General features: G+C 39.7%; 1 protein-coding gene across 2 annotated transcripts in view; it reads left to right on the forward strand.

The window, feature by feature from the left end:
- The window catches only part of COL4A1 (collagen type IV alpha 1 chain), a 125,623-nt gene that overhangs the window by 89,939 nt on the left and 20,700 nt on the right, over positions 1 to 14,984 (forward strand). The window contains exons 25-40 of one of the 2 annotated variants that reach the window (XM_061377576.1): positions 2,443 to 2,634; positions 3,429 to 3,597; positions 3,998 to 4,090; positions 4,185 to 4,289; positions 5,470 to 5,567; positions 5,870 to 6,020; positions 6,346 to 6,459; positions 6,845 to 7,012; positions 7,554 to 7,643; positions 8,555 to 8,707; positions 11,533 to 11,631; positions 11,723 to 11,812; positions 12,680 to 12,819; positions 13,698 to 13,828; positions 13,934 to 14,010; positions 14,746 to 14,763. In XM_061377576.1, the coding sequence (XP_061233560.1) occupies positions 2,443 to 2,634; positions 3,429 to 3,597; positions 3,998 to 4,090; positions 4,185 to 4,289; positions 5,470 to 5,567; positions 5,870 to 6,020; positions 6,346 to 6,459; positions 6,845 to 7,012; positions 7,554 to 7,643; positions 8,555 to 8,707; positions 11,533 to 11,631; positions 11,723 to 11,812; positions 12,680 to 12,819; positions 13,698 to 13,828; positions 13,934 to 14,010; positions 14,746 to 14,763 (1,888 nt within the window). Of the gene's footprint in view, positions 1 to 2,442; positions 2,635 to 3,428; positions 3,598 to 3,997; positions 4,091 to 4,184; positions 4,290 to 5,469; positions 5,568 to 5,869; positions 6,021 to 6,345; positions 6,460 to 6,844; positions 7,013 to 7,553; positions 7,644 to 8,554; positions 8,708 to 11,532; positions 11,632 to 11,722; positions 11,813 to 12,679; positions 12,820 to 13,697; positions 13,829 to 13,933; positions 14,011 to 14,745; positions 14,845 to 14,984 lie in introns of both variants that reach the window. The other variant, XM_061377574.1, reaches the window with a different exon arrangement.

Raw genomic sequence — 14,984 nt, forward strand, 5'->3', positions numbered from 1 at the left:
CTCAGAAATGGGTTATATTTCTGTGTTTGCCCATCCTATGAACTCAGCAGGGCACCTGAGCTGGCTGAACAAGCTAAGCAGTGGAGTTGAGTAAAAAGTAGGGTTCTTCAGGAAACCGACGTAGGTCTGCCCTGTCCTTCTAGTGAATCTTTGCAGTAATTCTTTGCTGTTATGTACATATATATTGAGAAACAGTGCCATCTAGTGTAGTGTAAGCAATGTAATATTCGCATGCAATATACTTTGGCATTTTGTCTGAGTTTTGGGAAATATGTGCAGTATGTTCCATAAAGTTTATTTACTTAGTTGGGAAGCTAAGTAGTTTTGAAGAAATAAAGGAAGTCTCTGAAAGTGGGTAGTATCTTGACAATATGATAACTTGTAAATTATGTAGATGCAGCACAACAGGACTCTTAGTGAGGAAGGCCAGATATCAGAAGCACAGCACTTGTCTAAAATGTAACACAAATTACTCCTAGATGAGCACTGTACTAGTACAACTACATTTGATCTTGTCAGAATTCACTTGAGTGTCCCTACGTACAGTGTGGTGTGCTGTCAAGACCTACCTTAGCATACACGTTCCTGTAGTATAACGTGGATTTTGACACCATTCCTAATGTAAGTAGACTGAGTTTGTCAGAGTCTTCCCAGACTTCTTTTTCCAAAAGCTTTTTTCTTCTTCCAGCTGATCACTTTTGGGAATATAACTTCTCAGCGTTATTCATGTGCACTAGCTTTAACACACAGGGGGGGATGCACAAGCTCTCCCTCTATCACTAGTGGTAAGAGAGAAGCACCTTCAGAAGTTAAACCAGCCCCTGCATGAATTCCTTCTTCAAGGAGTCTGCTTCTCTCCCTTGAATATGAATAAAGCCTAGCTTCTTAATTTCAGCCAATGAAAGTTAGCTAAGATGGAGTCCATTCTCTATTTCTACCATGATAAATAAGATGATGTTACTCAGTGACTGAGTTTACTATAATATCAATGGGATCCTTGAAAGAAACAGTGGAGAAAAATGAAATACATCCTAATATATTTAAATTTTCTTTTTTGTGTCTAGCATTTCTTCTCAGCACATGTTTTGCTACACCTTTATATTTTCCCTTTATTGCCTTTTGAGTTCTATTCATGTCTTTCATCAGACAAGGACTGGCTGCTGTTCTGAATTCTTTTAAGCTTGTTTTGCTCCACAGGGTTCAGCCAGGTGGTGATCCAGCATTAGTTTAGCTTGGAAAAACTGCATAGAGACCAGCCTCGCACACTCACATTGCTTAGAGACATGCCAGAGCCAGATTCTGATCCAAGACCCACCAAAACTAATGGAAAGATCACCTTTGACCGTGTTCTTGTTCAGGTTTAAGTGGAGGGCACACATCAGTCATAATCAGGGGACATTGCCCATGAAATTTGTGCTTTACTAGCCTAGTGAGTAGCTGTGATTCACTTGAAATTAGAGAGACTGTTTCTGTGAGAAAAGTTCATCTAAGTCCTAGAAAACATTTAGGGAAAAATTTGAGTTCTGGAAATCCTATAGGTATATTATTAGGTAGATAATTTCTTCCAGGATTGCTTAGAAAACTCTTTTCTGATCATGTGAGTAGTATTTTGATAGTACCTACTGACTGTGATTGTTAATTTTACAAAATTGACTAATGTTAGTAGTGAAGGGGAATGTGGGTTTGTGTCCACTAAATGTCATAAATAAACTACCCAGGGAGAAGCTTTTATCCTTCAATTAACCTTAGCTCTTGTGAAAATAATGTTTGAGTTTTGTGTAAGACAATCAAATTAATTTCATAGATAATCTATATATTTGATGAATAGTTAATTTAAAGGTTTTGAAAGAAAATAATAGAGGGCTTGTATAAGCAATTTAAACCTCTAAGGTTGGCTGAGTTTGTGTACTGAAAGTTTGTTATTTTCTTGTATTAGTACTACTTCTGCTGGTATTGTAAATTATCATGGAAATGTAGAGGTACATTTTTTGCATTTGTATCAGGGAAGTAGGTTCCGCAGTGTTACAGAATTCAGCATTTGAAGGTTGGGGCAGACACTTCAACTCTGAAAATGCCTTTTTAAAAAGCCTTATTTATGCCGATGCTGATATTGCATAAATACGCATAGCTGAAATCCAGTATTGAAAATTCAAAGTATGCTTTTGGTATCTTGGCCTGCAGGTTAGTGTAAGTGGTGTCAGTTTATATGTACTTTCTAAAATATGATATGATAAATGACAAAATGGTCAAGACAAGAGCTGCATTAATTTCTTATTCACACTGCTGTGTCCTAGATTATATTCTCATTTGGCCTTCTCAATTGAAAATGTAATGGTCTGCATGATTTGGATCTACTCTTTAATTTCTAAAGGTTTATTTTCTTTTGCATCAGTTGAAGGGTTGGTAGGGCAACTGATGACATCTGACTTTATGAAATTTCAGGGTCCCCCCGGCACTCCAGGACTTATGGGCAGCCCTGGGGCAAAAGGAGAACCAGGAGATTTTTCTTATGATTCTATCCTGAAAGGTGAAAAGGGAGATCCTGGTTTCCCAGGACAACCAGGTATTCCTGGAAGAGAAGGATTACCAGGAAAAGATGGATTGCCAGGTCTCCAGGGTCCAAAAGGAGCACCGGTATGTGTATTTATGTTTACATACTGTCCTATAGATTCTGTCTTTCAGATCAAAATTCACATGTTTCTGTGCCTTATACATGCTTTATGTTTATTTGCCTCATTTATTGTTCCACATCATGTCCTTACCTTGAGTAGTTCATTCTTTCTCAGAGGGAGACTCCATTTTCCCTGGAACTAGTGGGGAAGAAGGTCTTTCAACAGCAGACTATTTTAGATTTTGACCCTTTTTTGCTTGTCATGCAAATAAGTGATCTGACTCAGATGTATTCAGCATGGGGTTGCTACTTTCAGGACTGTAGAGCACGGATACTTCCTCCACAAGGTTGTGGACATAGATAATAGTTTTGTTCCATTCTCCCTTCTCACAGCTTAATAGAGAGAACTAATGTGGATGATTTAACTGATCCCTGGAGATGATTGAAGGAATGCAGTTATCCAAGTAGATTGTTAAAGCAGGGTTCAACTCTGTTCTAGCATACTTCCCTTCATGTGGAAACTAATGCTTCAAAGTCTTGCAGCTGATACGGATGTGGGGCTGAAGATGAAGCTCCCTGTGCTCCCAGGTCTATCACTGGGAACATACCCTCCATGGTCCAATTAATTGCATTGCATACTAGTTACAATTTCCATGTGGAACCCAGTTTCCACTGAACTCAGTGATAGAAAGTCCACTTTCTTTAGTATTACAGATACATGTGCTAAATCCAAGTTACAGAATATTCAGAGGGGATGATGTGTTCAGTCTTGGCGATCAATCAGACAAAAAGTACACTTATACTTTTTTAAAATTAGGGTACAGTTGGCTTGAAAGGAGAACGTGGTCCCCCTGGCCAACCTGGATTCCCGGGAGTACGTGGTGAAAGAGGTTTTCCTGGCCCTCCTGGGGTAGGCGCTGCAGGGCTACCTGGTGACAAAGGAGACAGAGGCTTTGCTGGAACCCCAGGTTTACCAGGCCTTCCAGGTAATGCTATAACATGCTTTAAAAAAAACCCCAAACAAATAAACCCAAACAAACAAAACCCAAAACCAGCATTTGTGCCCTGTAAGTAATACAACCTGCAGGACCACCAGCATTTAAGACTGAAATAAGAAAACCTTTTTAATTTAAATTAGTGTTTGCTTTCAGCAGGATAATTGCTAATCTTTGAGAGCAGGTTTCTTGAAGAATTTTTTTAGGCCAAATGGAATGGTTTAGCTTCATCTTAATTATCTATGAATCTTCTACAAAAAAACTTCCTAATAAGACAGTTATAATGGTATGGGTGGAGTACTATTGCTGGCTAGGTGAAACTCCCATGTTTAGTTTCATCAGTTTCTGTAGTTAATCTTTACATTACATCTTTACATCTTGACATTCACAGGAGCAAAAGGCGAAGCAGGACGAACTGTAACACTCCCCGGACCTCCTGGCGCAGATGGCCTTCCTGGGCCACCTGGTTTCCCTGGACCCCAAGGTACAGTAGCCTGTTAATCTTTGATGATCATAATGGCTCTGTTCCCCAGAAGCTGGCCTTTGTGTTAACGTTTGTCTTGTTTTCACTTGCAAAGGTGACAAAGGGGATCCTGGGCTTCCAGGTAGACCTGGCCTGCCAGGAGAAAAAGGGGCTGTTGGGCAGCCAGGTATAGGGTTCCCTGGACCTCCAGGACCCAAAGGTAAGATAAAATTATCCACCTAACACTGTTGTTATAACTGGAGTGTGAATGGAGGCATGCACTATCATTCAGCCATGGCTGCATGAGATTTGGGAGGTACAGCAAAAAACCTCCGTTATGGAAGTCCACAAGCACCACAATAAGCATACTTTCAACACACACTTGCTTTGCTTTGTGCAGTGATGTCCAGATACAGTATCAAGGCTACTCCCAGAATAGAAAGTGATATAGTGCAACATCTTACTTTGCAGCAACTGAGGTTGCTGAGAGATGAGATAACCTTTCTGAGAAATGAAGTACCATGTGTGGTTGGTCGAAAAACCATGCTGATACAACATTTTTGGGCCAGAGATAACTCTGCTGTCTTCCAGGTGGCTGAGAGTGGTTTGGTTAGAATACCAGCTTGTTCAGCACAACTTTAATCTTCCCTGCATGGCCATTGTCAGAGTATCCATATAGGTTAGAAGGAGTCTAAATGTTTTGTATTTTGGGGAGATGTACTTAATAGTACTGTTACTAATTTAGAACTGGATGACTGGGTGACGTGGTTTAGTGAGACGGAATCTTGGATGACATGATTTAGTGTGTGGTGTCCCTGCCCATGGCGGGGGGGTTGGAGCTAGATGATCTTTATGTCTTTTCCAACCCTAACTATTCTATGATTCTATGACTGAGCTTTCAGGAGCCACCTAAATCCCCAGGGTTCTTGTTTGTCTTCATTATTATTTCATTTATTTGACTCCACACACCAATGAACTGGGAGGATCAGGAAGACATAACAGGGAGAAAAAGCAAATCTTTACCTGTGACCACCTCCAATTCTTCTGGATTGGTGTGGAATGAGCCTGAACAGAAGAGGCCTGTTGCATCTGGAAAGGGATTGCTGAATGGTCTTTGATGCCAGCAAGAAAGGCATGGCATATCAAACATTTCTTTCAAGGACCCTTCCTTGAATTCAGCTCTACCTGTTGCCTTTCCTGGGGCTTAGCCTAAAAGCTGTATTTTCCACTCCCCAAGACCTTTGCCTGGGAGAGAAGCTTCATCTCAGTTTATTGAGCATATGCTGGTGTTGAGTGAATGGAGGATGTGAGTAGTCTCATTAAAGGCTTGAAGAAACAGCAGAGGACACTTACAAGCAGAGGCAGTAATGATGTGAGTTTTGTTTTGTTTTGTTTTATAGGTTTCCAAGGTCAGCCTGGCTCGCCTGGTCTTCCGGGGACTCCAGGAACCCCTGGCCTGGATGGCTTGCCAGGTGTACCAGGTTTACAAGGTCAAAAAGTAGGTGTCACCTACTGGTACTGCTATTTGTGACTGTCCCTGCTAAAAAGAGTGTGTGTAAAGATCCTGCTCTTAAAAAAAACAAGCCAAATCTGGCCAAACTGTCCTTCTTATGTTTCCTGCTATGCACACAAAGGAACAGAGTAGATGGATGAATGCTTGACATTAACACTAAGGGGCTTACAGCTCTCCCCTGAAGTCATGTTTAGTGGTTTAATAGCTTCTGAGTGATTTAAATAGTCAGTGAATGAATTCTTGGTTTTCATGTGTTGATTCCTAATGTGTTGTGTTTCTTTGGCTAGGGTGAACCTGGTGTAGGTATCCCTGGCCCTAAGGGATTGCCAGGCCCCCCAGGCCCAGCTGGCATCCCTGGAGAAAAGGGAAGTCCAGGACTGCCTGGTTTACGTGGTGAGCAAGGCTTTCCAGGCATACCTGGACAGCAAGGATTCAGAGGTAACATTGACAGAAATATATTCAGATCTGTAGTTGTATTTCTTTTAAAGTTACTCCCTCATAGATGCAGCAAAAAGCATATTCACTACTGAGATGTTCTGCTGGTATCTGCCCTTTTTTCTTCTCCTTATTTTCTTCTACCAACCACCAGCAACAAATGCTACCAGCAGAGAACAGCCCTTCCTCCAAGCAGAGACAAGGAGGCATTATAAGCTCAAATGATGCCCTTTTGGCCAAGTAGCTCCAAACACCTTGTCTAGCATCTTCAGCACAGATTTCAAATGACATCGGAGGACACTTGTTCTCTGTCTCTGTCTCCCCACAGGTGACCCAGGCCTCCCGGGACTGCAAGGCTTGCAGGGCCCTCCGGGAGCACCGGGACTGGGCCCACAGGGATCACCAGGACCCGCTGGGCAGCCAGGACCACAGGGACCACCAGGTGAGAGGAAAATACTCTGCTTAGGAGTGGGCTTTTGGTATAAGTAGATACTGGTGTTGGTAAAAGCATTGCTTGTGAACTGTTTTGTGGTATGAGGTTGGTGGGAGTGCATGGAAGGGCATGTTGGTGGGCTGCTTCTGTCTGGTCCAAAACACAGGGTGAGGCCTCCAGGAAACGCCTGCCATTTTGTTTGTTATCCTCAGGTCATTGGTAAATAATATATATACAGTTAGAAAATGAAGGCTATTTCTGCTGTCTGCCTTTGAGTCTTCATTCTTCATGCTGTGTAATTCCTGAACCACAGGTGGACATTATCAGATATTCTTGTTAACCATGTTGACCATGCTCTATTAAGGACTAATCCTGTATCTGCTTTTTTTCCTAGGGTTTCCTGGAATAAAAGGAGAAAGGGGCTTCCCTGGTATCCCAGGTCTAGATATGCCAGGACCAAAAGGGGATAAAGGTAGCCCGGGCCAGCCTGGAGTACCAGGGTCTGTGGGGTTACCTGGCCTGCCAGGTCCACAGGGGGCCATTGGACTCAAAGGATCAGCAGGTAAAGAACTTTTCCCTCAGAAACCATCCTCTTTGACTAGTCTTTATTAAGTTTTGGGATCATGCCCTTTCACTCAGTCAGGAATTGACCCAACAAAGAGCCCAAGCTTGGGAAAGCACACAGGCTTACATTAGTAAACCAGCTCTGTGCACATGTAGTTGAACTGCTGTTCAAGTCCTTTGGTGGGTCAAATCCAGTGACTTGCAGGGACTAGCTTTTAGCCTGTAATAATGAAAGAGGATTATTCTGCACAGTTTCAGTGACAGAATGGGAGTTTTAATAATGCTTTTCTTAATGACAGCATTGTTTACTGTAATAGAAAATTTTAAGAATCTATCAAAAAAAAATTACAGTTTTATTCTGGTTTTCATAACACTATTTTTTAATATTGTTTTCTCTATCAGGCTGTTTTAAATCATCTTCTATGTCCCATTTTTCCTTAACTAGTACAATTCCTAATATGGCAGAGAGTAAATAATTCTGTTTTGTGTATTTCTTTACACTGATTGCTTTATTTCTGTTATTCACTCTTCGATTTCAGGAGCCAAAGGAGAAATGGGAGTTATGGGAACTCCTGGATTGCCAGGAACTCCTGGACCAGTTGGAGATCGCGGGTTGCCTGGTGAAAAAGGTAAGAGATTTTCTAAAAATCAAAGCTGTAAATCCAATTTTCTTGGCAGAAGGCAAGTCTGGAAATCACCAAATCGCATATGCTTGGCCTAAGGAATGTTTTGCATCAAGTAACTTCCCTGTAAGTTAGAAATAGAAAGCCATATCGTAGGAGCAGTCATGTATTTGAGCACTGAGCCATGATTTTTTGATCCATTCTTCAACAGTGTAAGGGTATGCTAGGTGCTGCAGATATTACTCCAAGGAAAACACTGTATTTGAAATTATAAAAATCCAGAAGGAAAGTGTTATTTAAATTCTTCAAATAATCACAGAATCACAGAATGGTTTGGGTTGGAAGGGACATCAGAGATCATCTAGCTCCAACCCTCCTGCATAGGCAGAAACACCTTCCACTAGACCAGGTTGTTCAAAGCCCTGTCCAGCCTGGCCTTGACCACTTCCAGGGATGGGGTAGCCACAGCTTCTCTTGGCAACCTGTGTGAGTGCCTTATCACCCTTATAGTGAAGAATTTTTTCCTAATGTCTAATCTAAATCTCCCCTCTCTCAGCTTAAAGCCATTTCCCCCATCCTGTCAGTACATGCCTTTGTAAAATGTTCCTCTCCAGATTTCTTGTAGGGCTCCTTTAGGTACTGTAAGACTGCATTACTGCCAAACTCCTACCCCTGTTGTTTTCAGAGTCTAAAATTAATGACTGTGAGGCAGGAAAAAATATGTCAACTTTTTGACAGAGCTGTTGTGAAGCCCTGGCATAAAAGTCTTGATATTAGATAAATGAGATGTTCCAAAGCACGGTATTCGGTGCTTAAAATCTGAATGAATAGCTAATTTCATTTGTTCATGTTTACTGAATATTTTATTAATTATAAATGTTTATGCCACTATAATATTCTGTGCTATCCCTTTATAGGTAGCCAAGGTTTCAAAGGTGTAGTTGGACCACAGGGTGATCCTGGTGTCAAAGGAGATAAAGGTGAAGCCGGTCTCCCAGGAAAACCTGGAACAATGGACACCATGGATATGGTTAGTCTCAAAGGCCAAAAGGGAGATCAAGGAGAAAAAGGTAACTTTAGTTTCTAACTGTGGATAAGTGTAATCAACACTATATACTGTTAGGCAACAATGCTTTGAGTTCAGTTGTACCTTAGTTTTTGAAATAAGATTAAAGTATTTCATACAGCAAATGCAGATACGTTTCTGGTATCTTTCAACTCCATAGAAATGAAGATTAATCACAGACAGAGAAAGGGTTTTGGTTGGATGGAAGAAGTTCCATTTGCCCTTGTAAAGTCCTTTTTACCTCTTTCATCTGAATACTCTCAAAAGAAAGGAAATTTTAAAAGTACAAACCAGAGCTGATCAGAGAAAAGCTGTCTTTCATGTAAACATATAGTGGAAACACTGTTGTGGCCATGAAGACCAACTGATACTGTAAGAAAAAGTGGGTTGCCTTTTTTGGCATGTGTTTTTTGTGACCTCAAGAAATTTCAGGGAAGACACATCATATGCCACCAATACCAAAAGATCAACTTATATCACTTTAGAAACATCTGCAAATATGCAGGAGAAAGACAATCAACTTTCTATTTAGAAACTTAATGATGGTAGAGATATTAGGGAGTTTTAGACAATGCATTCTTCTTGGACTTTTATTTTCAGCATTACATGAACATTTAGTTGTTTAAGATCATTTTCTCTCTTGTTATTCCTTTCAAAGAAAAAATAGTGTATATTTTTTACATTTTTATTTTTTGTCCACTTTATGTTGTGATTTGCTTTTTATTAAAAAAATCCCGTAAGAGTTTTTAAATAAATGATAACTGTTTAGTTAAAATAGAAGTGTAGGGCTTAGAAGGGAGCTACTGAGATCATGAAGTTTTCCATTTCCCTCAACCAGGCCCTTCAGCCTTTCATTATAATTCATGTTTTCTGAAATCATGATCATCCTTGTTACCCTTTCTGACTTCTCCCCAGTTTGGCTGCATCCTTGTTAGAGCACACTTTGCTAAAACAAGTGAAGCACTTCAATTTGGGTCATGCTGAACTTAAATTTCCTTTTCTTGAAACAACAGCAAACTTAGTTTGTGATTAGTTACAATCCTTAGTCCTTTACTTCCGGACTGGTGCCTATGCAATTGTTTTTTATTTTGATACATACTTTTGACTTCTTATCATGTATGTGGTGTATTGCGTTTTTTAAATTTCATTATGTTGATTTCAACTTTAGCCCCAACTCTGCTGCAGTCAAATTCTGTTCTTTTTAAGGCTTTCCAGTTTAGTGTCATCCATACGTTTCATCAATTTATTCTCCCTTGGGCCTAGGACAAATCACTTGAGACTCCTTTTCAGTTTGGCAGTGATTCACCAATAACTGTTCTATGTTATATCTGAACTGTGGGAACAGGATGATTTCCTAGGCTATGTACCTTTTATGACTATGTCCTGACTACTTGTCAGAATGAGACCTGGGCTCATGTGTCCTGGTTGGGTCTCAGAAAAGCCTAGGCATGTGGATAGGAAGTGTCTCCAAGCTTGAACACCCTTGAACTGCAAGGGAGGGCAGGAGCAAGTATGGACTGCATCTGTCTCTAAGCTAAGATGCAGCCTCTAAGAGTATTTGGTGAGGCTCCCAGCCTATAAAGGTTTCACCTAGATAAATTTTCTCATTTGTTCCTGATCTTGATATATAAGGTTGTATGAAAAGCTTTAAACCAAATCCGTGTAGGTTGTTTTTCATTACTTTCTTATCTACTGCTGAAGTTGACTGATTGATAATTAGTTTTATTTTCTTTCCAGGAATCCAAATTAGGCACACTGGTTACATGCATAAAAAGAAGCCTTTGCTGAGAGATTCCAATGCTTGAGTTCTTTGGTTTCTAACTTCATCACTCCAGCACTAATAATGAGTGCTTACTAACATCTATGCTATACCTTTTCCTGGCCATACAAAGTCTAGGGATTGGCCTGGCTCATGCAGCGTGGAAGTTTAGGTTCCAAGCAGATCCCAGCCTTCTATTTTTGCCGCTATTCTGCCCATCTGATCATCTTCAACCCAAAGATATTTAGTACCAGTAGAGAAGAATAATCTAGTTATTCTCTATAATTTTATGATCTGCCTTCATCTCTCTAGGCATGAATATCACAGTAATGCTTTAAAAAGCTTCTAAAATACTAACTGTGCAGAAAAGACACAGTATTTTTATGGAAGACGATCAGTGATGTTTAATGAAAATAAAAGTTTTGGACATCTTGGGACCTTTTGAATCAAATCTGCTTCCTTAAAAAACACTTGATGAACTATTTTCAGTAACCTGTTGCCCTCTACTTATATGTGACACTAACAGAAAGGATTATGACCAAAAAGCATGGACCTTAAACCTAGATAAGAGGCACACTACAAAATAAGAGGTGAAGCTTTCTGAAATGATGAAGATGCTTTAATATTAGATAGGACTGAGGGAACAGCAGATTTCTGGCTGTGAAGTGGTTGTTTGCATGTATCTTTTTCAACAGCAGAACAGTCAAATCAATAATTTCTGTTAACACCTGAGTCTGGCACTTCTGAAGTAACTCATTAATCTGACTCAAACACATGTTCAATTGCAATTTCATTTAAAGATGTAACTTGCCTTGTAATTTGCACGGACACCTATAAAATTGTAGTTGTTTACCGCCTTTCCTCAGCACTGGTTTAGTAACTGGAAAGTTGTGTTTTACTCAACTGTGACTTTACTGTACAACATCTTAAGTTTGAATTCAGCCATTTCCTTATTCAGTAGAAAGAAGCAACAGTGATCAAAAAATAACTGGAAGGACTATTATATGGCATTACAGTAGATTTTCATAGAATAGAACTGACCTCACTGTGTTTGCTTTCTTGGTGTCCAGGGGACCATGGACCAACAGGAGAAAAAGGGTTACGTGGGGAATATGGAGAACCAGGAATTCCAGGGAAAGATGGTGAACCTGGTACTCCAGGACAGCCAGGTATGTCTGAAGCTAGCAACAGAGAGACTGTTCATCAGGTATTTGAAACCTCATTAATTAATGGGACTTTTAATTTCTGTGCTGTCCATAGGACCAAAAGGTGATCAGGGGCCCCCAGGATTCCCAGGGGATCCAGGAGTTCCAGGACAAAAAGGATCGGTTGGTGAAATGGGTTTGCCAGGTACTGACTGCTGGGAATTTCCTGCTATTGTTATCCACAAATTAATATAGAACATTATGAGACCTGTATAGGATATTTGTTGGAGTAGATCTACTAAATGGTTGCACTGTTTGCAATGTCTGAACTTTAGACTTTTGGGACACTGCTTTTTCAATCCTATTGTGATATAAAAATAATAGGACGGTTTCCTAAGTTTCTACATGAGAATCATTTAGCTGGATTTATAGGATTTGTGTATTTGTTTCAGGCAGGCAGTTTTCCAAGTGATACCTGTTTTTTCTGTCTCTGTCTCTGCTAGTATGTGAACTGCATTAAGCTTCTTGTGTAATTACCACCTTCTAAAATGTTTGGTGTGTTGGTGTGTACTGCCTTTTAACTACAGACTGTAGTGGTCTAGGTCATTGTGAAGGGGATTGGTAAAGAATAGAATGGAGAAGAACCTATATCTCAACGCGGAAACTTGGTCTCTATTCAGATGGCCTTGTGCCTAGATATTTAGGAAATCAAAGGTGGAAGACTGAAATGGTAAAGTGGGACAGAAAAATTTCTACAGCAGAGTCCCTTTGTTACTGTTGGCCTGTTAGATATTCTTCAAATCAACATAAAGTTTTATTCAAATCTTACTTTTAGCAAGAGCTCTGTTTACTCTGAATTCAAGATTATGATCTTCTCTTATGGGAAGAGCTTACCTTCCCATAAAAAGTCCCATTTACTGAGTGAATCTCAAAAGTTAATTTACTACCTATTTTTAGTGAGTTACATTGCTTTTCTACCTCTGAATGACCAAGGTAACACTGAAAAATCATTGTCAACAGTGCTAAGGTGACACTAGTTCTGATATACCTATTTTTCCTTTTCTCTTACTAGGAACACCTGGAGAAAAGGGTCTCCCAGGAGTACCAGGTTCACCAGGCACACCAGGGTTCCCTGGGCAAAAAGGTGAAAAAGGAGACAAAGGAGCACCAGGTTTTCCTGGAATTGGCTTTCCAGGGTCTCCTGGTGAAAAGGTATTTATACCCCTAAGGATTTAATAGTCTGTCTCTACCAGATACCTTATTTGAAAAGACGCTGTTGGTCGTATTTTCGGATGTACTTATTTAAATACCCGTTGAGAAACCTGAAAGGTGTACATATGTGCAGCTTTAGGTGCATTCTGTTTGATGGGACCACTGTCTCCAAGATTCTTGCTTATTCTGTCTCTTTGGAATAGGCTAATTTACAGTGCTAGAAATATGGGTGAGGGGAAAAACGTTTTAAAAATGCTAAGTAAATAAAGTGAAAAGGGCTTTTTACAAACAGAGCAAATAATCACACTGAAATAGTAATTCTGTACTTTGACAAAAATACTGGGAAGCTGAAAAGAACTCTAAAATGCTCAGATATTACTGAAGAGAGGACTGTATTAATACTGTCTCTAAAGTTAATCTAATCTCTAATAATGTCCTAACAGGATTCTCATTTGTTTCACATTCTTTTTCCTAGCTATACAATGACACTAATAATGAAATTATAGGTAATACAACTGTAAAAATAAAACCAATCTGGTAGCAAACTTACTGAAGACTTAAAGATTGTTTTGAACTGAACCCAGGACAATAAGCTAAGAGGCTAATTTGGAAGAGACTTTGTGAAAACTGTCATAATAATTCATAGAAAACTGTTCATTTTCATGAGTAATATGTGTGTATTAAGCAGTTGCTATAGAAGTCAGTAATTCTGATATTGGAGTCTCATGCCAAATTTAATCCTAAATTACTTTGTTTATAAATGGAAAAAATTTCTTTATACGTCTGATGGTTCAGAGGAGTGACATGTACCATTGCTAACAGAACGAGCTGATTCATAATCAATGTGTGGATTTTATAATGTGTATTGCTTCTTCTAGGGAGAACCAGGAAGAACTGGTAGTCCAGGTTTATCTGGAGATAAGGGTGAAAAGGGTAGTGCAGGAATTCCTGGAATGCCGGGTGCCCCAGGTCCCAAAGGATCCCCTGGCATAGCAGGATTTCCAGGCAAGTCTTTATGCTTTAATAAAACATAAATTGCCATGAAAAATTCATGTGAAACTTATATGGAATATACTGCATATAAACCTATGTCTTCTTCCTTTTCTTTAGGAAGCCCAGGCCGCCATGGAGAAAAGGGTGAAAAAGGACTTCCTGGTTTAGCTGGCATTCCAGGTTTAAAAGGAGAACCAGGTAAAAAAAGAAATATAAAACACCAAATGCTACTTAAATTATTGTTCACCTCCAGGTAGTGGCTGAAACAAATACGGTGACATCCTACATTTGTTTTAGCTCAGCTATTTCCTGCTACATTTGTTCATAAACAAAATAAGACAGCTCTGTTTCCCAGCTAAATCTGAGTCAGTGTAGTGTGGGACTAATACTTCTTTTACACTGTTTGTAGAAGACATTTTACCACCTTCCACAACACTGGTTGTTGCAATAGCAGGTATTTCTCTTGTTTCTGAGTTAATTTAAAAAACAATAAAGTTGATCCATGGGCCTAAACCTCGATCACCACACTAACATCATTCAACAGATGTTAAAGAGGAGTAAGTCCATTGCTGTTATGAATATAACAACATTGTTTAACTTGGAGTCTTATGTTCTTAGTTTACTGGCTGCAGGACACATCATCTCATTGGAAAATGGGCTGTGCCGTTCACAAGTCTTTGCTGGAGTTCCTGCACTTTAAACTCACTGAAATTCATTATAATTAGCTATATCAAAATTGGTAATACTTGAGACCTGTCTCAAACTGACTTAATTCAGAAGTAACCTCAAAGAAAAGTCACAGTGAAATCATCATGCAGCTTCTGCTTGGTCTCTGTGGGAGCAAAAGAATAAGTGAAGTTTTTCTTTAGAGGGATAAAAGGTGTAATAGAAAGTCTGATGAAAGTGAAATAAAAATGGGAAATTTTTTTTCAGGTGAACCTGGCCTTCCAGGTCCTGCTGGTTCCATTGGACAGAAGGGTGAGCCAGGTTATGATGGGATTCCAGGTGCAGCTGGCGCAAAGGGTGAACAAGGTACTGTGACTCTCGTATTAAGGTTATGGGGTTCAAAAATACACTGAGACAGGCTACACAAGAGTAGCTGGTAGGGGTGTGTGCTGGGTTTGAGGTACTTTGAATGGAACCTTAGAAAATAAAGTTAGTGTGATGTCTTG

The sequence above is a fragment of the Neopsephotus bourkii genome, unplaced genomic scaffold (genome assembly GCF_033783945.1).
Source record: "Neopsephotus bourkii isolate Nb327-2 ecotype Australia unplaced genomic scaffold, CSIRO-AGI_Nbou_v1 NB_1760, whole genome shotgun sequence".
Classification (NCBI taxonomy): domain Eukaryota; kingdom Metazoa; phylum Chordata; class Aves; order Psittaciformes; family Psittacidae; genus Neopsephotus; species Neopsephotus bourkii.